Here is a 22870-nt window from a genome sequence, read left to right on the forward strand (position 1 = left end):
GCCAACCTGGCGACTAATGCCGGGTTAATAGTCTCTCATATTTTTTGTGATGTACTCTTACGAATAGGGGACATACTTTTTTCGACTTCTTGGAGAAGCTCGTTAATTCTTTCTTAGTCTTATCCTCTTTGTCTCTCTCCATTTGTTGGGTGCTTTAAGTTTGAGCTTTACTGTAGCTATGAGGAGAATAATGATCTGATCAACATAAATTAATTCAGATTGGATACACAATTTAAATAATTAAAAACTGTGTGATTGGTTAATTCCAATAAAAGATTAGAAAAATCAATAAAACTTTATTTGTAAAAATAAAAATAAATTTCACAAAAATCTACACCCAATAGTTTTTAAATTCACAATATAGAGACCAGTTTATCAGTCATAGATCTCTAATGGTACAAATATAACTATTTATTTTTAAATATTTTCTGCTAAAATTAAACATCACAATAAATGTTTCCAATAACATCTTTCAATTTTTTTTCTGTTACAACAAACAAGTCTCTAGATAGATTATACAATTATCAAACATATTTTTCAAATCACTTTGCTAGATAATAACACATATTACTAATTCTTAGCAGGAGGGAAATGTTCATTGCACATATTATAATAACTGACAATTTTACTAAAAACCCTTGTTTTGAAATATTTGTTTATATACAGATAAATCACTAGACTGATTCAAGCTTAGTAAAGACTGCATTAAAAACCTTTCTTGTTAATCTCTTATGGCTTTTTCAAGTGTAGGGTTTTGTATTTTTACTTAGTGTGTCAAAGGCTAAAGATTTATTCGCTCTGAAGGCAAAACAGAATCATAAAAGTTATCAAAAGTGTGTATAAAAATGTGAGGCCATGCCCAAGATCATGACACTTTGGAATGGAAGAAGGAATCAAACAAAAAGATAGTCTGGATCCATTAGTTTTCAATATTTTAATGGGCAGAATAGTCAAAAACAAGGAAACAAACCAGCCAAACTCAGCTGGAAGGGAGGGAAGCCTGTTCTGATACTTAGGTAATTCCTTTTTATTTTCTACAGTACTTCAGAACTGTTACCACATGTCCGTCCAATATATATCTTGTCATGTGATCGGATATATTTTTCCAGTTATGTTGTCTTTGGATTTAGGCTTTTTTGTTATTGCACGATGCTTTTTGGCATTCACACGGCCGGTTTTAGACCGAAGTATTTTCCTTACCTACCGAAGTAGACCTTCTGGCAAGTGCATCACCTCTTTCGTTACCAGATTTTCCACGATGGTCTGGAACTGATATTTCCGTTCCACCTAAAATTCCTAAATCCACCTTAGGGATTATGAGAGGCCCATAGATGCTTGACTATTTGTGCATATATTGTTGCGCTTCAGTTCTAAAGCATTCATGTTCATTTCTTTTGCACACTGAAAGATTGCAAAAATCTTTGCCTGAAATACAGAGATTTATTATCTTAATGGAAGATGTGAAAGGTACCTTAGTACTACGGAAATTGTTTGTCAGCTACCAATTAAAGTTCAAAACTAATAATAGTTAATCTACAATAAACATATTTGGAGCATTCAACTACGGGGTTCAGCGTCGCTCTAGACTGAGGTTTGAGTCTAAAACATTAAAAATGGTACCCAATACACCGTGGTTATGGTTTGTATTATTGCACGTGACTTACAGCTGCCATTTGTTAAGAAAGAAATTAAAAACTTTAGTGTTTTATATAAAGAAGTTTAATAACCATTCAAAAAGACTTTTGTCTAATTTTAGATTAGACTTTTAATATTCACATCTAGACAAGGCAAAACGGCGGGTTCGTTGGAAAAAATATTTCCATGAGATTTTTTTGCATAATCACATTCGCGAGACATCCCAGAATAAGGTTCAAGAAGTCGCCCACGTGAAAAGTAGTCCAAATTTTTTTTAACAATTTTTTTTATGCAAAATGAAAAAATCAATATTTTTGGCGCGGACAGTTTTTATTTGATTTTTTGGACCATTCTGGACAAAAAAGGTTTCTTATAATTTTTCTCTAAAGTTGATCGTTTTCGAGTTATAAGCAATTTAAAATTAAAAAAAAAAAACGAAAAATGTCGATTTTCAAGGCTTAATAACTCGGTTAAAAGCCCCCCTACAAGATCCTGAAAAAATTTTTGTCATTATTTTATTACTAAGCTGTTATTTTTAAGTAATAATAATGAGCGCCATGCACGTATTAGGCGGCTGTCAATGTTGACTGCGAGAGAGATGCCATTCCGGCAGTCCAATTGTGCATCTTACTCGCACTCACATTTACAGCCGCGTCAACACGATATTACCGCTCATTGTTAATAATTAACAATAACAGTTTAGTAATAAATTAATGACACACATTTCTTCAGGATCATGTAGGGGGGCTTTAAACTTTGATTTAGTCAGTTTCTGACTTTCACAATAATAATTTTTAACTTAAGTTATTAAGTCTTAAAAATGGCCATATTCGCGTTTTTCAAATTTTAAATTGTTTATAACTCGAAAAAGATCAACTTTAGAGAATAATTACAACATACCTTTTTTGTCCAGAATGGTCCAAAAATCTAAAAAAAATTTGTCCGGACAGAAAATATTGACTATTACAATTTGATTAAAAAAAATTGTTAAAAAAATTTGGACCACTTTTCGCGTGGGCGACTTCTTGAACCTTATTCTGGGGTGTTTCACGAATGTGATTATGCAAAAAATTCTCATGAGAATATTTTTTCCAACGAACCCGTCGTTTTCGCCTTATCTAATTTAAACGTTTACTTATTTTCTCATGTGACATTATTCGTTTTGAATTAGGATATATTCATTCATAGCTAGTAGTTTAAATACGTTATGTGGTCTAGCTCTAGACAAACTTTTCTGAGATCGAAAGTGCCTCGACAAATTGTAAAATTAAAATATGGGTTTTTAGTAAAATTTTCACATGGAATATAAAAGTAATAAAAGTCACCAATATAAAATCGAGCACATACAAACAACTTCATTAATTTACATCTAATAAACTAGTACATAAAACGCAAAGAACACAACAATGCAGATCTTTCAGAATTATGGAAGGTTTAAGGTTTACACAGCAAGTATTGATTGGGATCTATTTAGATTAATGTAATACACTGCGCGTCCGAGAAAACGGGCCACCAACAAAATGGGTTATTTTTGATGTCTCAAATTTTCTCGATGAATGAATTTTCATACTGTTGTTGGTTCATATTACCCGTATGCACGCCAATGGTGAATATAAAATTCTTAATTGTACGTCAAAAAATGCGCAATAACTACCTCTTAAAACCTACCAAATTTCATTTGCATATTTCAACCGTTCTTAGAGCAATAAATAAATCGTCAGTTGATAAGAAAAAATTCAAAATCCTGTATCTCGGAAAAGAAGCATTTGCGGACATACGTTTATAAATCAAACGGTCATTATTTTTTCATGCAGTATTACCCCTTAAAGTTTGTCGCACTTATTTAGAAACACCCTGTATTGATGAAGACTATGGCTAGTTGTTAAAGTACCTAACTTTTTTATTATCCAACATAAGCGAATGAATCAAAAAACAGAATGTTAAGAAAACTTGAGGCTATAGTTGGGTTTTAATTGCAGTATTTTATAAATGCAAGAATATTCCACAGGCCTTGGTGAACTTTAAGAAAAAAAACACAGTTTGATTAGTACACCTAGTATATAATGGTTATTTCATTCATAGAGACACCAATAGACCAAGAATAAAAATTATTACAACGGTAATTGTTTTCGATAATTTCCCGTCGTCAAGTATTACGTCAGATGCCCTTGCTACGCAAAAATGAACATTCACTGACAATAATGACAATTAATGTTTTAGAACTTGTCAAATAGAACACCATGAACAGGTTTAGCAAATACTCAGGCGAAGATATCAATAAAATATTAACGAAAATTATTTCAAAAACTGTTTTATTCATAAAATAATCTTACCGAATTACATTCGAGCTCTTAAAAATTATCGATTTGTTTTGCCCTCGTGACACTTTGACATAATACTGTCAAATAAAACTGTCAAAGTGTCACTCGGGATACAAATCGATAATTTTAGAGCTCTCGTGTAAGCAATTTACCTGTCTAGCAACAATATTATTACAGCGATATTGTTAGAGAATAAGGCTGTAACATATTTAAAAAAATCACTTAAATCGGACAAGAGGTTTAGGAAATTCGAGACATCAAAAATGACCCATTTTGTGAGTGGCCCGTTTTGTCTGTCACGCAGTGTAAAATCATAACTCTTCGAATATATACCAGTATTCAAAGAGAATTTCTAAAATTATTTTATTATAAAAAATATCCAAAGTACCAATTTTTAAAAGCTTTATAATATAAAAAACTAGCGCTGATATTTTTATTCTACATTGTTTAAATTTCACCGATTAGGTGCTATTTGATTACTATAAAGACATTATGTAGAAAATTTTGCTAAATATAGGTAGATATGATCTTAAGGGCGTAGGCGCAAAATTTCGCGACTTTTTTTTCGAATCCTGAAAAAACTAATAAGTATTTTTGAAAAATTTAAACATAGAAGATTATTATCGAGGGCCGAAAGTCCCTTAGAATAACCAAACAGTTTCATTTGGATGAGATATTTGAAATTAAAAATAACACTAAATTTTCTCTTTTTTTTTCACCCCTGTAACTTATTAAAATAAACATTATAGAAGTTTTCAGGGACTTTTGGCCCTCGGTAATAATGCAATCTTTCATTCTGCGTTTAAATTTTTCGAAAATACATATTAGTTTTCTCAGGATTCGAAAAAAATGAAAATTTTGCGTCTACGCCCTTAATAGTACTCATATTTTACAGTTAACGGTGAAATTTAAGATAAAGGACTTCTAAATGTGTGAAATTGAAAAAGGCCTCTAAAGGTAAGTACCACTAAACTGTAGATCCATTTTCTTTTACTTTAATTCTAAAAAATAAAGTAAAGGTTGTGTCAACATTATTTTACACTTATAATCATACAGCATACTTTTTAGTCATTATAGCAATATTGATTTTGCTAAGTAACAGTTTGTTACGTATATAAACTTGTTAATACAAATTTAAATTTATTATTATTTATCGTTTCAATTTTTAATTATACATACCGAGAAGAATGTAGGTAGTACATAATACACTGTTTAGTTTTAAATTAGAAATAAGGCCTATAAATGGTAGCACTGCCTCCCCGCTGCCAACCCAATTTTCTTAATTCACTGCCGATTCATTCGGTCATTCGTCATTCTACAGTGGCAATGTAACTCCTTCTCATAACCAATGTTGACGATTTTAGCTATTCCTTGAGTCGTTTATACCTAATCTAAAACTAAACGTATTGCATTTTCAATATTTTGATTCCCTACATTCGCTTATATCCACAAAATACGGCAACAGTGTGTGAAAATGATAACGTTAAATTGGATGGCATGCAAGAGATTTACGAGAAAATACCAATACCTCTTTTTTGTCCTATTTTTTTTATTTATAGAGTGATACCAACATTATGGCGGCTTTCCACTAAACGAACAAAACAAAGACAAAACACAAACTCGTGTCGAATAACACAAAACACAAAACTGCAACTTTTCACAAATTTTCTTTGAAGACTGGCGTGTTTTGCAACAGTGGGAGTTTTGTTTTTCGAGTCTCACTCACCCAATTGAAGTTGGCAATTGGATAACACAGGGGGATTCCCAGAGTTTTTTATTGTTCAACCTGATTATGGATGAAATAATAAAAAAAGTAAAAACTAATAAAGGTTGCCAAATAGGAGAAAAACAATTTAAAATAACCTGCTATGCTCCTTCTAAGAGGCATCTTTCAGTGCGTCACAGTTTTTCGATTTCTTTCTAACGCATTAAGTTGTAAGTGACAGAAAAAAGGTACGTCGGTGATTAAAGTAATTTCTATAACATTTATTCTAGTTGTTGATAGATGGCGCTATAATCCAACAAACACTGATTTATGTATTATCTATACAACTATAATCTGTACAATTTATAAGACTATACAAATCAAAGAACGTTCCTTTTTATAAATGAAATAAACACAATTCATTTGTTTTAATACCAAATTACGATTACGATTCTGACAACTGTCAGATTTAACTAAAATGTCATGCTATGATTCTTTAAATTCTTAAAATCATATATTACATCATTAATGACACACATCATTAATAGGTAAATAATGGGTAAATACCTAAATCTCTTTATCCGATTATAGCGCCATCTATCAACAACTGGAATAAATATTATAAATTTGTATGTATCACGGACCTACCTTTTTTTTTGTTGGCGCACTGAAAGATGCCTCTGAGAAGGAGTATATGCAGACGATACAATACTAATCTCTCAAAGTGAAGATGATACAACGTATGCTGCACCAATTTAATATAACCGCCATGAAATTTAACATATTAATTTCCACAAAAAGATAAAAAACATGGTTAAAACAGCAAATTCAATAAGATGTAAATTAAAGCTGAAGGATCAGATAATAGAATAATTGATAGAGTTGAAATATCTAAAGGCATCACACTTTTAGGCATCACACTATCTACATACGGAAAGCTCGAAACAGAAGTGGAAGATCAAGTGAATAGAGCAAACAGAGCCGCAGGTTGCCTTCATCAGACCTATATTGACATCCGCGGCAGAAACATGACCTGACACAGAGAGGACAAAAATATTGCTCGAAACAGGGGAGATGAAACCCTTTGAAAAATCATAAAACCCTATTTTTAAATGTTTAAAAAATGTAAAACATAGTAAACACTATTTTTAACATGGTAAACCTACAAGTTTACAACTAAAGATCTGTGGTATAAAGCAAGCTGTGTTACACATTAATAAGAAAATTAAAAACAACAAAATGTGATACAATAGCAGCTAACAAAAATGTATTATTAAAATTTGATAAAAATATCTATCATCTATAAAAAAGGAAGTCAAACAATAAGAGTTGCACGTAATTTTCCCCTTGTCATATTCTAAATTTGAAAAAATATACATATTATAGGGAACAACCACGTTTTATTGACATGTCATGTCTATTACAGCGAGTATTTCATTGGCTAGAATTAGTGATGAGTTTATATGACGTCATTGTTACATTTGGTGATTTATATGACGTCTGCCATAATATTGGAGGCTATATACAATGTCAAATTATTGTTTTCAAATAATAATCTGGGAAGATGAAATACAGATATATTATTGTTTTAATATACTGCAATTAAAATATCCAACAATTTGAATCAAAATCAAAACGAGAAACTAAAGTAACAGAATTTAGTGTGTAGACTAAACTTTATATCTAAAACAGAAATCTTACATAACCTTCTATAGGACAACATCAGCTTGACATTTTTAGTACAGATAGTTATCTTTGTTTCACACTCTTAAAGACAATGAGAAACAGCATAGCCGGTAGCTGCTGTGGTAAATAAATATATGTTTTTTATTTGGCAACAGCGCTTTCCTGCTAAACTTAACAGTAGCGAAAAAACTAATATATGATGAAAATGTTGTTGAATTTGTTTGCCGTCAGGTTTGTACCATTGGGTTATGACATCATTAAATTTATGACGTGCACGCCTAATTGTTTGACTTGGACTTTATTTATCTATCTATCAAAGGTTATGCTATCTATTTTTATACATAGGTTTCCCCTCTTCTTTTTCACCGCTCTTCTTGTCAATAAAACTAAGAAATTAAAACATGACCCGTTAATCTATGAGATCAACGATATAATAATATAATTGGATAAAATTAATGCAGTATAATGGCTATACGCCTACAAGAACAAGGAAGTCAACTGTCAATTTGGAAAACAATAACCGCCAAACAACTTGGTTATAATAACCAGCACCTTATTTTAAAATAATCTTTTTTGAAAACGATTTGCTGAGTGGAAATCGAAACGTCAAATAAAAATATTAAAATGTAATTTTCATTACAGTAAATTGTGCTTGTGCTTGGCCTAATCCCATATAAACATGATATTTAATGTTTATAAAGTTCAAATAATGGGACAAATAATGAGGACAGAGACATGAAGGTGCAGAATCTAGTAACTCAGAGCAGAAGAGGGGCTACTGCTGGAGAAGGTCTATGTCTTATAATAGACGCATATCCATTTGATAAGGCAAAAAATAATAAGGAATTATTAAAATGTTTTGCATTCTGTTAGCTGTTTACCTTAAGGTACGTATCCATACGTGGGTGTTCCGTGCTCGGTGTAGCAGCTCCACATAGTGGATATGTTGGTGCTCGCCGCTCATCCTCTTCGATTCAACCGGTTTGCGGTTTATATGTAGGGGAGAGCATGCCGTATCCATTTGAGCAGCTACACCGAGCACGGAGCACACACGCGTATGGATACGTACCTTTAGGTAGCTAAATTTAGAAGGGAGAAATCATTGAATAATTTTCTTTTCCGTCGACCGGCCATTTATGATCAATTTTAACACCCTCAAAATCATTGATTAATGACCCCTATTAATGAATGATTTTCTATTAATGAATAATTTCATTATAGGCAACACAACATACATTGCTTGCATAAATTAATTAAACGCTCTGTGATTGGCAGTGACCTGTGGTGTAGGCAACCAAACATATACTTATTTATATTCCCACTAAAAAATTTAAAATCAAGTAGCCGCTGTTAGTACTATCTGTCATTGTATGTCATTATTTACTTTATTGTTTAAAATTCTTTGTATTTGAAAAATCAAAAGATGGATATATCTTTATTTCTGAAAAGTACGGTCGACGGAAAAGTTTTGTAACGAACTCGTGAATTAAAATGGCGATTAACAATCTCGAACATTAACGCGCTCGCCCCGCTCACGCGTTAAAATATCTCAATTATTAATGGCCCTTATTAATACACTTGTTGGTTAAATAACTATTTTGGAATAACCGCTATTAAAAAGTTTTTTTTCTATAATTGTTAATGTGGCAAGATTGACTGATTTATAAATTGCAGCACTAATTATTATATTGACTAATAATTAAACTATTAATAATAAATAAAAAAAATTACAAAACCTACACATCTGATTCAACAAAGTCCCTAGGTATTTACAATTATCTACAAAATATTTTGATATTTTTTGTTTTATTACCCCATTGTTTAAAATATTATCCACTTTAGTACATTAATAGCAGGAGAAATAGTTTCCGAAACTGTTATATTAAAACTAAAAATTGACAAAACACGTGAACATAGCCCGAGTTTTTCTCAACAATCAATATAGAGGAGTAGTCAACATATTTGGTAGAAGCCATTTTGTAAAGTATCGATAAATTATGAAAATTTCTCTAGTGGCAAAAATGTTTCAATATTTATTAGTCATTATTACACTTTGATCTAATAGACCAGTCATCAGCGGTACAAAACTGTAAAACTGTGGAATTTTGAGAATCAACACCGATTTTAATGAAAATTTGGGTTTAAGCTCTGTTGACACTTTTCTTCAAAATCTACCCTATGCCGAACTGCGCTTTTGCTATGGGGTTGAAAACAACCCCATCCAGGGGATGAAAATTTTTTAATCAAAATAACTATGGAAATCGATAGAGTAACCAATTCTGAGTAAATCTTGTTCTATAAAATTTTTTTGAAAAATTTACACATTCCAAGTTATTTGCGATTGAAACTATGCATTTTTCATTGAAAAAAACTCACGTTTTATAACCGTTTTTCATGAATAACTTAAAAAAAATTAATTTTATAGAAAAAATTATTGAGAAGAAAATTGTGGCTAATAAAAAACAAAGAGATTCGCGTCGAAAGACCTAGGTAAACCCAATAACGACTGAGTTATTGCTCTTTAAAGGATGGTTATTTTCGAAGGACCTCGAAATGGAGAACCTTCAATCTCAAATAACTCGAATGTGGTGCAATTTTTTGGGAAAACTTAAGAGACATCTTTTAAAGTTCATTAAAAAATCTTTCAAATAAGCTCTGACAAAAGTTTTTTGCATAAGAACTTAAGAACTGACCGACTTTGACGAAAATAAAGTCGCTTTCTGCTTTTTCTTTTTGAAATGTAAAAATTACCCTAGTCGTTACAATATTAATAGAAATGAATAGCTTCCCATTTGAAATTAACTTTATTTAGGTATAATTGATACGCTCCATGTGATTCGACCGGTTTGGAATGCTTAGTTTAGAAAACATAGTTGATTAAATCGAAAATGACATTATTGTAAAAAAGAGTGCATTTTTCTTAAATAAACCTAAAAGTATTCGTGATACAAAACCAAAAAATAATCAAAGGTTTCAGTAAAAAAAATTCTACAATTAATATTTGAAACATTTTTTCATATTATGAATAGTTTTAGATTTATTTAAGAAAAATGCACTTTTTTTTTAATTTTAAAAACGTCATTTTCGATTTAATCAACTATTTTTTCTAAACTAAGCATTCCAAACCGGTCAAATCAAATTTTAAATTCGAAAAAAATGCTATAAATCACAACAGAACACAATTTAAAACATGTATCAAAGATAAAAAAGTTGTTTTTGTGTTCCGATTGACCCCCGAAGTCGAAAGAAAATTCAAATTATAGCAGCCAGCCAAAAACGCGCCATCACTGGTGGTGACGTCAGATCATTATAACTTGTAATTTATTACGTTTGATATTCGTTAACTTGTTGTAAAATAATTATTTTATGGTGTATCTCAGTTTTATAAATCTTTAGATAGTTGCTGTGAACCATGCATTTTAAAATATTTGAGTGTTTTTAAGACAACTTTTTTAAAATGACCAAAGAGGGTTTTTCTAAAGGGCAGTATAATAACTTACCCATTATGATCATAAAAAATATTTATTATTATGATTAGTTTATTTTAATTTTATAGTAAAAATAGTTCCAGAAACATATTAAGTGTATTTACTTTTTTTTCTCCCAGTACACACACACATACACACAATTCCATACTATCTCTTCAAAAGCTGTATTAAATTCCAATTTAAACAAACTGGTATATATTTTTATATTGTCATAATAGCCAGGGAGGTAGTGTCAAATTTGACCGGAGCATTTTAGCATGGCTGTTTTCTTTTTATTTAGTTAGGTGTTCCAAAGCTTATTAACAAATGATATGTCACCTGGCCCAAAACCGGAGATTTTAGTCAAGAAAAGGTAAAATATGAAACTTGATGGAAATACGCCACACTTATGTCAAATATTTATCACCTTGGCTTACATCTATTAATGGCCTAGAATACTTAGCTCCTAGCTTTCACCCAGGTGACCCGGGTTCAATTCCTGGCGTTGGAAATTTTTTTTTTTTTTTAAATTTTGACATTTTGATTTGAAGATTAATTATTTTTATAATACCACGTTTTTATTATTTATACGAGACAATAATATAAAAAACTCTGTCTTTTACAGAATCTTAAACTATGCATTTGATCATATTATGATTGACTTTAATAAGCAAATTTTTTGTACATGACCCCTGAAGGTTCCTGAGTTGGTGCGACCAATCTAAGTGAAAAGGGGGGTTGGCACCTCCCCCGACATTGTTTTTTAATTTTTTTTGGACAAATTGTTTTTTCTTAATTTTATGATGATGTAGAACCGAAAGATACAACCCTAAATTTTCACTTTTCTATCACAAACTCCCATTTTTTAATAGCAATCTAAATATTTAAATCTAAATACCTAAAAATTACCAGAAAGCCAAAAAATACTAAAAATATTGAGTATACTTTTTTTTATAAACAATATTGTTTTTGTGCTGTCTGCGTAAATAATGATTACTTAGGTTGGTCGTATTGGTCGTTATTTCTTACTCAGAAACCTTACCGGATTCATGTACATCTTTGTTTGAGGTCATCATATGATCAAATGCATAGTTTACGATTCTATAAGGGACATACAGACAAACATTCATTTTTATATATTATAGAGAAGAGGGAAATATTTAGATTGCTATTAAAGAATGCGGGTTGGTGATAGAAAAGTGAAAAATTAGGGTTGTATGTATCTTTTGCTTCTACATCATATAAAATTAAGAAAAAACAGTTTGTCCAAAACAATAAAAAAGAATGTCGGGGTGGCAACCCCCCTTTTCACTAAGATAAGTCGTACTAGCTCAGGAAGCTTCAGGGGTTCATGTAGAGTAACTTTTATACTGTGTCATATAAATAATAAAACGTAGTATTATCAACAAAAAAAATATTTTTCAAATCAAAATGTCAATTTTAAAAACCAAAAAAGATTTCGAACGCCAGGAATTGAACCCGGATTATACACGTAAGTAACGGAAATAAATATTTGACATATAAGTTGTAGCGTTTTTCCATCAAGTTTCATATTTTACCTTTTCTTGCCTAAAATCCCCGGTTTTGGGCCAGCTGACACATAATTTGTTAATAAGCTTTGGAACACCTAACTAAATAAAAAGAAAACAACCATGCTAAAATGCTCCGGTCAAACTTGACACTACCTCCCAGGCTATAATGAAAATTGTCATTATAAATATTATGATATGACGTCACAGATCGTTTGAAATAAATTAAATACACAGAAGATTTTAAATTTGTATTTTTAACTTATTATGAGGTTTTGAGGCGTGAAATTTTGGAAATCTTATTTTGAAAATCATATTGTTCAGTTTTAAACTGAACAATATTGTGTAATAAAACAAAAATGTGCAAGTTCTCTATTGTATTTAACTTTGCCTATTGTATTTTTGTTTATGTCTTTATTTCCTTGTGGATAATATTTTAAACTGACAATTTATATTTAAAAACAAATGCCCAAAAACACCGAAAAAATGAAATTAGCCAAAAGTAACATTAAGCGTCTTTAAAGACAAAGGTTCCAAATAAATTTCACCGAAACTGTGTAAACTGGAAATTGTGTCTAAACCTGTTAACGTCTTCAATTCCATTTCTTTCACACTAGCAAATTCAAAATTTAAGTCTTTCGCAAACTTATCTACATCACAAGTATAATTGCCTCCTACTGCGCAATCGTGGCCTTGCCTGTGTAGGACCATTAAAGCGCTGGAGGAAGGAAACTGGGAGTAAACGGGATCTGGTTGGGTGCGGAGAGTTAATAAGTGCGTATCACAGGGGAATGGTTTGTTTATTAACTTCAGGGAATGGTTCATTGTTGATTGATGACCAGAGTCCACGATGAATATGCTGGCTGGATAGATGAGGGAATTTGAAAGATGGTTGCTGTAGAGAGATGGTCGTGAAAATACGTCTTGTTTTGCGGTATTAGGTGGTTCTGTTGGTAAGTTGAAGGATCTGTAAAATATACGAAATTAATGTTGTCCTGAAGCTATTTTCTTGTGGCATTTTTGTAATTAACTGTTTTTAATGGGAAATAAGCCACAATTTTATTTAAAAAATGATTTTATTAAAATAAAAAATGATTTTATTTACAATAAAATCATTTTTTTTAAGTAAAATTGTGGCTTATTTCCCATTAAAAATAGTTTATTTTCAAATTAGTTAATAAATAAGCTCAGATTATGTTGGATCGGCTTGATGTCAAAATTAGTAAAAAAAAAGAATGTGTGTGTACGCACGTAAGAAGTTATACTTCTATTATAATATAATCCAACTTCATATTATGATTTCAAAGAAAACAATATAACTATCTATGTACTTTAAAAAGTTTTTTTGTATTGTATTTAAATATTAAACTAATTTTAGAAAGACGAAAAATAATACCAAAAATTAAAAAAAAAAGAGGATATGACTTTGTCCGGATTCGAACAGGGGACCTCTCGATTCCTAGGCGAATGCTCTACCGATCAGCTACCACCGCTTTTGTATTCAGTCGATCATTTCTCGGACATATTTACAATCACGGTGACAGATACATTGATTGAAAATAAACATTTTTCAATAATACTTATTAGGAGGAAGACAAATTCACAGACATAAAAATTATAATAAATATATTTACTAAAAACACTAATAATATATTCTTTTCACGCTATTTCCTTATTTGCGCTACATAACTTAAAAGAAGTAGCGACTAATACCTACCATACTGTCGGTGTGCGCATGCGCCAGTGAATGTAAAAATTCACCCTCGTGCCTAAAGAAGTATAACTTCAAAAGTGTTTTATCAAGAAAATAAATGTCACTCTTGACAGTCTTTGATTTTTCACAAATCTTACAATATCACAATCTTCATTAAATTCATTAACCTCGTCGTTTCTCTTGATTCTCCATGTGCCGTCTTCCTCTTGCACATATATTGGCCATATACTGGGCCATATATTTTTTTTCATTATTTTTCTCTGGAATGTCCTGAGTTCGGCTTCATCTTTTTTCGTCATTACCCAGGTTTCACAACCATATGTTACTACGGGTCTAGTCAATGTTCTTTAGATAGTCATTTTGGTTCTTTTGTCTAATAATTTCGATGTCATCAATCTTTTATTAGCATAGTATGTACGATTCCCACTGGAAATACGTGCATTAATTTCGCTACTTACGGAATTTTTCTGATTGATTTCTGTGCCCAGATATGTGAAGGCATCCACACGTTCAATAGTATAGTTGTCTATTGTGATATTATTTTCATTGTCGGGTGTTCTTTTGACAGTCATGTACTTCGTTTTTGCTTCGTTCATTTTAAGCCCCCTTTTTTGTGCTTTAGGATTAATTTCTTTGAACGCTTCGATTAGTCGTGGATTGTTCGTGCTAATGATAGCTAAATCTCTGCATATGCAGTAATATGCATTGTTTTGGTGATTAGGTATATAGCCGGTTACATTAGTTTTTCTGACGACTGCCTCAAGAACTAGGTTGAATAGCATGGTTGATAGAGCGTTTCCCTGTCTCGCTCCCATAGTCCAAGAGGCAGCGCTGAAAAATCTCTTTGAATTTACTAAAGCTAGATTTTTCACAGTTGATTACTGTGATTGTGTAGAGAAACATACTGCGGTCGGTTAAGCGAAACGTAGAACAGGGGTTACTGAGAGGGTATCAAAGTTGCTTTCCTACGAAGGTAATTAAATCCATTTACTAAGGCTGAAAATCAGTACACACATTCTAAATTAAATATAAATAAAAGTTATTATAGTCGGTCAGCTGTATGACGGGACAGAGCCGGTCGGTCGGCCCCAGTGAATGTACAGGGTTATTCACTATATTTTGACCCCCTTGTAAACTTCTTTATTTACAGAATTAGAAAAAAATGTAAAATACAAAAGTTATTCCATTTTTAAATTATGATTTTTTAACATATATATCGTACTAATGACGTCATCCATTTGGGCGTGATGATGTAATCGACTATTTTTTTAAATGGGAATAGGGGTTGAGTGCTAGCTCATTTGAAAAGTTATTCAATTCCCTATTCAGTAATATAAACATTAACATGATTAATTATACAGGGTGTCCAATTTTTTTTTTAATTTTTTGACATTTTTTGACACTCTGTATAAATAATGATCTTAATGTTTATAGTACTGTATAGAGAATTGAATAAACTTTCAAATGAGCTAGCACACAACCCCTATTCTCATTTTAAAAAATAGTCGATTACGTCATCACGCCCAAATGGATGACGTCACTAGTACGATATATATATCAAAAAATCATAATTTAAAAATCGAATAACTTTTGTATTTTACATATTTCTCTAATTCTGTAAATAAAGCAGTTTACAAGGGGGTCAAAATATAGTGAATAACCCTGTACATTCATTGGGGCCGGCCGACCGGCTCTGTCCCGTCATACAGCTGACCGACTTTTATACTAACTTTTATTTATATGTATTCAATTTAGAATGTCTGTACTGATTTTCAGCCTTAGTAAATGGAAATAATTACCTTCGTAGGAAAGCAACTTTGATACCCTCTCAGTAACACCTGTTCTACGTTTCGCTTGACCGACTGCAGTATGTTTCTCTACATACTCACAGTAATCAACTGTGAAAAATCTAGCCTTAGTAAATTCAAAGAGATTTTTCAGCGCTGCCTCTCCGTCTACCATGTTGATGTCAAATAGGGTCAGTTCTCCATCTACTGTGACTGCTACTTTTGAACCCTGCAACGTTATTTTTATGAGGCTGATATATTTCTTAGGTATACCTAGATTACGAAGGTCTTCTAGCATTTTGTCTGTTTTCACACTATCAAAAGCTTGTTTAAAGTCTATATACATATTATAATTTACAAATATTTACAAATATTTTTATTAGGTTGAAAAACTTAGTCTTTTATTTAGCAGATGCCGCTACGCACCTACTACCTTCTCGTCAGTTGCAATGGAGGGATTAATGTGTCGAAAATTTTTACCTGGGCCAGAGAAAGCAACCTATGTAGTCTCTGATGAACCTCTAACAAGAGGTGAAATCGTCGATAAGAGTGCTGGCTGCACTCTCTGATCTAAGTAAAAATTAAGACAGTTTTGGCTTCGCATTGCAACTGAATAAAAATGGTATACATTTTTATTTTTATATTAGTATTACTCCTATAGAGTAACTAGGTCCATTTTCCGTTGGACCTTTACCACGCTGCAGACGGGGGTTGTGAATTGCACAGTGTAGAATTCCTTCCCTTTTGTCTTCACTGCAGCATCCATTTGGCTTGCATATTGTAGAAGCCTTGGAGGTGTCACCAGGAAAATGGGCCAATAAGTTTTTCAATTAAAAATCTTTTAAAAATATTTAATTTACAAATATTTTTATTAGGTTGAAAAACTTAGTCTTTTATTTAGCAGATGCCGCTACGCACCTACTACCTTCTCGTCAGTTGTAATGGGGGGATTAATGTGTCGAAAATTTTTACCTGGGCCAGAGAAAGCAGCCTATGCAGTCTCTGATGAACCTCTAAGAAGAGGTGAAATCGTCGATAAGAGTACTGATTGCACTCTCTGATCTAAGTAAAAATTAAGACAGTCTTGGCTTCGCATTGCAACTGAATAAAAATGGTATACATTTTTATTTTTATATTAGTATTACTCCTACAGAGTAACTAGGTCCATTTTCCGTTGGAACTTTACCATGCTGCAGACGGGGGTTGTGAATTGCATAGTGTAGAATTCCTTCCCTTTTGTCTTCACTGCAGCATCCATTTGGCTTGCATATTGTAGAAGCCTTGGAGGGGTCACCAGGAAAATGGGCCAATAAGTTTTTCAATTAAAAATCTTTTAAAAATATTTAATTTACAAATATTTTTATTAGGTTGAAAAACTTATGTCTTTTATTTAGCAGATGCCGCTACGCACCTACTACCTTCTCGTCAGTTGCAATGGGGGAATTAATGTGTCGAAAATTTTTACCTGGGCCAGAGAAAGCAGCCTATGCAGTCTCTGATGAACCTCTAACAAGAGGTGAAATCATCGATAAGAGTGCTGGCTGTACTCTCTGATCTAAGTAAAAATTAAGACAGTTTTGGCTTCGCATTGCAACTGAATAAAAATGGTATACATTATTATTTTTACATATTATATAGTTCTATGTCGTATTCATAAGCTTTTTCTTGTATCGTTCTTAATATGAATATATTCTGTAGTGGCTCTATTTGGTCTGAATCAATTTTGATAATCACCAATTATATTTTCGGAGTATTCTAACAACCTATTGTAGATTTTACCAGGAAGAATTTTGGATATTACTTTTAGCAATGTAATTGGCCTATAATTCTGGCATTCTCTCTCTTATCTCCTTTTTTATATATTGGCTGTATAAGGCCAATATTGAACAAACCACTAAATAATAATTCTTACTTTTTTTCCAAGACTTACCTAACAACATCTTCCTTTGTATAAGGATCGTCTCCATTATCAAACCTTTTAGGCTGCGGCTTACTATCAGGCTTGACTTGTGATATGTCTTCTACTAATAACCAGTATTTACTAACCGTTTTTCGGTTATCGACTAACCCTTCGCCCATTCCCCTGGAATCATCATATAAAGTTCTTCTGTCAAGCATAACCTCTAGAAAGCCTGGTTGCCAGCTGGAACTGCCCTGAGCATGGTTGACTAAAAGGCTGAGGCGGATGTTGTTGTCTTGAATATAAGCTGTGGTGGTAGTAGGATAGTAGTTGCCTTCTAAACCTAAAGTATTAAAAAATAATATGTTTGTTATTGTGGCAGAAAGAACGAGCATAACTTAAAACAGCATATGCAAATCTTTTGCTGATCGTTGTCCAGTTTAATTCAGATAAATTTTCTATAGCATTTTCATATTTAAAAAAATTATAATAATAATAATAATAGGGCTAAAATAATGCCATTCAGGAGCAGGTTATTCCAACTAGAAATCACCTGAAGTACATTGTCAAAGATCCTCAGGTCCAAAACGACAAATGCCGATATGGATGTCAAGCCCGAAAATCCATCCAACATCTTACCGGGGGCTGCCAGGCGTTTGTCGGAACTGATTATAAAGAACGCCACGACTCAGTAGGAAATATTCTTCACCAAGAACTAGCTAGCAAACTTGGACTTCTTCAGACCGACCACCTCCCTTATTATCAATACGTCCCCGATAGAAAACGACAACTACAAGCTAAATTGGGATCACACTGTGCTCACAGACCAAACAGTGGGACACAATAGACCGGATCTTGAAATACAAATATAAGGACACACTAGAAAATGGAAAATACCCAGACAATACCTATTATTCTTTCTACTACTTCGTCATTCCGAAGAACTTCATAAGAAAACGTCAAAAAGCTGGGTCTAAATGAACATCTTTAAAAGACTATGCAGAAATCTGTGCTACTCTTGACGTCCAGATGCGTGCAAACATTTTTGAGAGATACTACAGCATACCAAGTCACCTAGGGCTCGATAAAACAGAAAGAATCCCACCAGAGCTCAATCCTCTTGATACCCTAGGTATCTGGGATGAATGGGTTTTTCCTCCTAGAGGGAGTGTGAGCCGTATGGATCTGGAAAGCTAAAATAAAGATAAATATACTAACCTATTCTTTCAATCTTCACTCGTCTTTGCATATTAAAACCATTAAGATCCGAGTAATATTCAGGAGGTTCACCATTCTGAACATCAGACATAATCCTCATAAACAATTCTGTTTCTCTATTTTTGGGCGGGTTCTCAAAATCAACGGCATTCTCTATATAAATCCCATTAGATAATGTCGAATTTTCCGCCAAATAGACAGTTACAGTGTGCATCAAGAATGGTCCATAGATCACTGTAATTTCCGTAGAGAGAGGTCCACTCGTTATAATAATACTCTTTTGATCTTTATATTGGGATAGGACGTCCTTCTCGTAGTCTCTTTCGTTGGGATCAGGCATGAACAGGTACGCTCCTGAGTGGAATTGAGCACTACGGTAAGCGGCAAATTGAATTCCACACTGCATTATTTTGGGGTTATGTTTTCTAGTTATAGTCTTCATAAACCCTGTATTTCCATTAAATAATACCTAAAACAAATCAGAGACATATTAAATAGTCGCACGTAATTAGTTAAAGTAATAATTGGGTTGTATTAGGGTATAAGTAATTTGTGCGTTCGAACGACCACAGCGGCTGGACAACTGAGTAAGCGATAGCTGTCAGACGACACTGCTGGAAGTCAGCCGCTGAGAGATTTATTAAGCTTTCCCTATTAGCGCTGGATTAAAACCACTAAGCTGCTTTGCGCTGACAGTCAGCCGCTGTGGTCGTCCGAACCCATCCGATGTTACATCCTAAAATCAAAATATATCTTTGATTTTATACGAATCAAAGCTTTTAATTATGTACATTTTGGTAAATACATAGATACTCATATTACGGCAACTTAGTAGAGAAGTCTATCTTCAACAAACCCTTTTTCCTGTAGTTTATGGATCTCACAAAAGCGGACAGAGTCCAACTAAAAGACAATCCAAATTATAAAGAAGAAAAACGTTAACAAAAAACACCTAGCTAATAATCAGGGAAATTAGCAGTAGCAATAAACGAAGAATAAAAACGAAACATGGACTGAGAAGAACTAAACATGGCAGGAATCAAGCAGGGCTTGATTACATCACGTGAGACATAAAGTAGTGCTCACATTGGTCTGATGTTTAGCGCGTTGTTCGATTTAAATCTACATCCATGAATGAACCTATAACGTTACAAACGTCACACCTTTGCTATTTTATTTTTAAATAAATATTTTACTTTATTTTCTTTAATATTTCATTAATCATTATCTTCTGTATTCGTTTTAACTTGTTTCCCGTTAAAAACTTGTTTGGCGCCCGTTCTAAAGGCAACTCTCTTTTCATCTAACATCTAAGTCACAATACTGAACGTACTTCATATATCCTTACTCTGTAGATATCTGATTTAATACGGAACATGAACATGCCTGCCACCTCCTACGTTGCACTGTCACGACAGTGACACTTCGTCTCTCAATTCTCAAAATGGTGGTGGAAAATTAATTTCGGTATAAAAGCCAAAGAAGCTTCAAAAATAGCTATTTATTTCAAAACTTTGATATTCTCTTGGGGTGAGTTTTTATTCTAGGCCTGTACTAATTTGTTTTAGTCATTTTTTCCTATACCTAACCTTCCATGCCGAAAAACACATGTTTCATATTTCATTTCATCTATTAATATGCTTTTAGTAATTAGATAGTTTACTATTATTAATTCCATTTAATTTATTCTTGTCATCTGCTACTCTTTCGATTATTTCTTAAAAGAATGGCAGATTTGGCACACTTTGGTTTCCCTACTTCTTGATGTTTGATATGTGTCTTATATTCTAGTTTTTGGAAAGGAATCAAATCTTTCTCCCTTCGGGAGTCTCCAGAATAAAGCCTATCGCCAACGATGTACCACTAAAGGCTGACACAATGAAGACCATGTCATCTAGACTGCAACGACTACCATCTCCAGCTGCAGAGGCCTAGGGCCACAACATCTGCCCAGGCCTACAACAAGTCGACAGCTGTACCATTCGACGTTAAGAAGTTACCAGCGAACCAGATACCAAAAGCCATACGTATAATCCAAGAATTGTTAGTTTTTGGCAAGAATTTGAATATATTTGTTAATGCATTTGATAAGTCACATTTTTATTATATCTTTATTGAACAATAAACATGATTAGTTAAAGTATTTGTTTTGTTTGCTTCCATTCTAAATTTTCATAGTTCATACTCTAAGATTAGGACAAGACGAACACACACCCTGAGAGACTGAGTTAAGCTAGGGTGAACGATAGCTATCTTGGATGATTGAAATATTATTTTCGAATGGTATTTCAATTAGCTGGGGTAGTTCATCGATCTCAGGGCCGAACTGGCTCATAAAAAAGGCGCCAACCCAAATCCTAAAAAAGGCGCCAACCTAATCTCTCTAAACAAAGGCGCCAGACCCCCCTCACATTCTTTACATCACACTTTTTTCAAATCCTAACGCATGTAAAGTAATTAAATATTACTTGTGATTTTTTTAAGTTTATTTTAATTTAAATCCATAAAGTAATTTACTATTTTTATTGGAAATAGTATAATTATATTAAGATGCCATAAAAATATAGCTTCAGTTTCCCAGTATCCCTTTTACTCCGTTTCATTTTTTGGTGCTCTCTGGAGACTTAAAAACAAATTTTTGAAAATGTTGAGTAATTTTTTAACCGCTTCTACAGAGGAATCTACTGGTTCAAAAACATTTAACAAAAATCATGATTGGTGTTCAATATAAGCACTTTTTGAATTTTTTCAAATTTTTAGAGCGCTCTAACACTCCATATAATAGAAGAGTAAATCTAGATAAAATATCCGCAACCACACGGTGTCAGGCGATCCGTGCCTGAGTGGTGAATGACCTAGATCAGACGGCCGCAAACGAAGCCCTCGGAGAACTGACGAAACCCTTTGAAATTCAAGCCTTAGCGTGGGTAAGGGCGCACTATCTCTCCGGACAGCATAATTCGCCCGTACTCATGGGAACTATATGGATAAGTATTTAATCACGCAGGAAAAAATAAAATAAAACGAAGGGACAATGGAGCGAGTCGCTGGTGGTGAAGCAAGCTGGAACAAGCTCTGTATGAGATGATAATATGGTATTCATCAGTAGTGAAGGGAACAAAGGGAAAGTACTTAGCGAAGAAGAAAAGAGGAAGGAGACTTCGGAAAAAGGGGATCTGTTGGAAGAAACAAAACGGATCTTCCAGCGGAGGCAACCTTGCAAAGGAGCTCCTCACTTGGGGAGAAAAGATCTAGAGAGAAGAAGTAGAGCTCCGACATAACGGCTATGGTAAGAGCAATGAATAAACTTACCAGAGTTACAAATAATTTAGTGAAACTAATGTCCGACCATAAAAACACGAAAGTCGAAATCAAGAATGAGGTAAGAAGCCTTAAAAGAGTCACCAAATACATCTTCTTCTTTTTGTATAGACATGACTGTCTGTTTTTTCAATGTGCCGCTAGTAAGTTGTCGTTCCATCGTTTTCTTGGTCTTCCCTCTAATCGTCTTCCTATTGGCGAACCGTCTGTCGCTGTCCTTAAACTAACGAAGACCACTGTCCACCGAAGACATGGAGGGCACTTTCAGAGAAGTCGCCCTCAGCAGCATTGAGAACCGAAATAGAATAGTGGAGAAAAGCGGTGAGGAAGGAACGACTAAGAGGCGGCAAGCGTATACACACAAATGGACTTTCCCAGACACACAAAGAGTTCTTTCCCGAATAACTTAGTAAAAGAAAAATATAAATGATCGCAACGGTGCTGAACTCAAGGTAAAGAGGCTTTGAAAAAATTCACATTATAAATTCGAATGGGAAGATCACTTTACTTTACGGTCGTCAAACCGAGAAGAGGAAATAAACCTCCAGGCGACTTTGTAATAGTCTTGGAACCTGGACTTCTAGGTG

At 33.1% G+C, this 22870-nt stretch overlaps 1 protein-coding gene across 2 annotated transcripts in view; it reads right to left on the minus strand.

The window, feature by feature from the left end:
• Nucleotides 1–283: 283 nt before the first annotated feature.
• Nucleotides 284–22870, minus strand: part of LOC114335808 (alpha-mannosidase 2) — a 334793-nt gene continuing 312206 nt past the window's right edge. For both annotated transcript variants that reach the window (XM_050648165.1, XM_050648166.1), the window contains exons 11-13: nucleotides 18963–19431; nucleotides 17775–18087; nucleotides 284–13310 (exon numbers count right to left, since the gene is read on the minus strand). In XM_050648165.1, the coding sequence (XP_050504122.1) occupies nucleotides 12836–13310; nucleotides 17775–18087; nucleotides 18963–19431 (1257 nt within the window). In that variant the 3' untranslated portion in view covers nucleotides 284–12835. The remainder of the gene's footprint in view (nucleotides 13311–17774; nucleotides 18088–18962; nucleotides 19432–22870) is intronic.

Source organism: Diabrotica virgifera, chromosome 4 (assembly GCF_917563875.1).
Source record: "Diabrotica virgifera virgifera chromosome 4, PGI_DIABVI_V3a".
Classification (NCBI taxonomy): Eukaryota; Metazoa; Arthropoda; class Insecta; order Coleoptera; family Chrysomelidae; genus Diabrotica; species Diabrotica virgifera.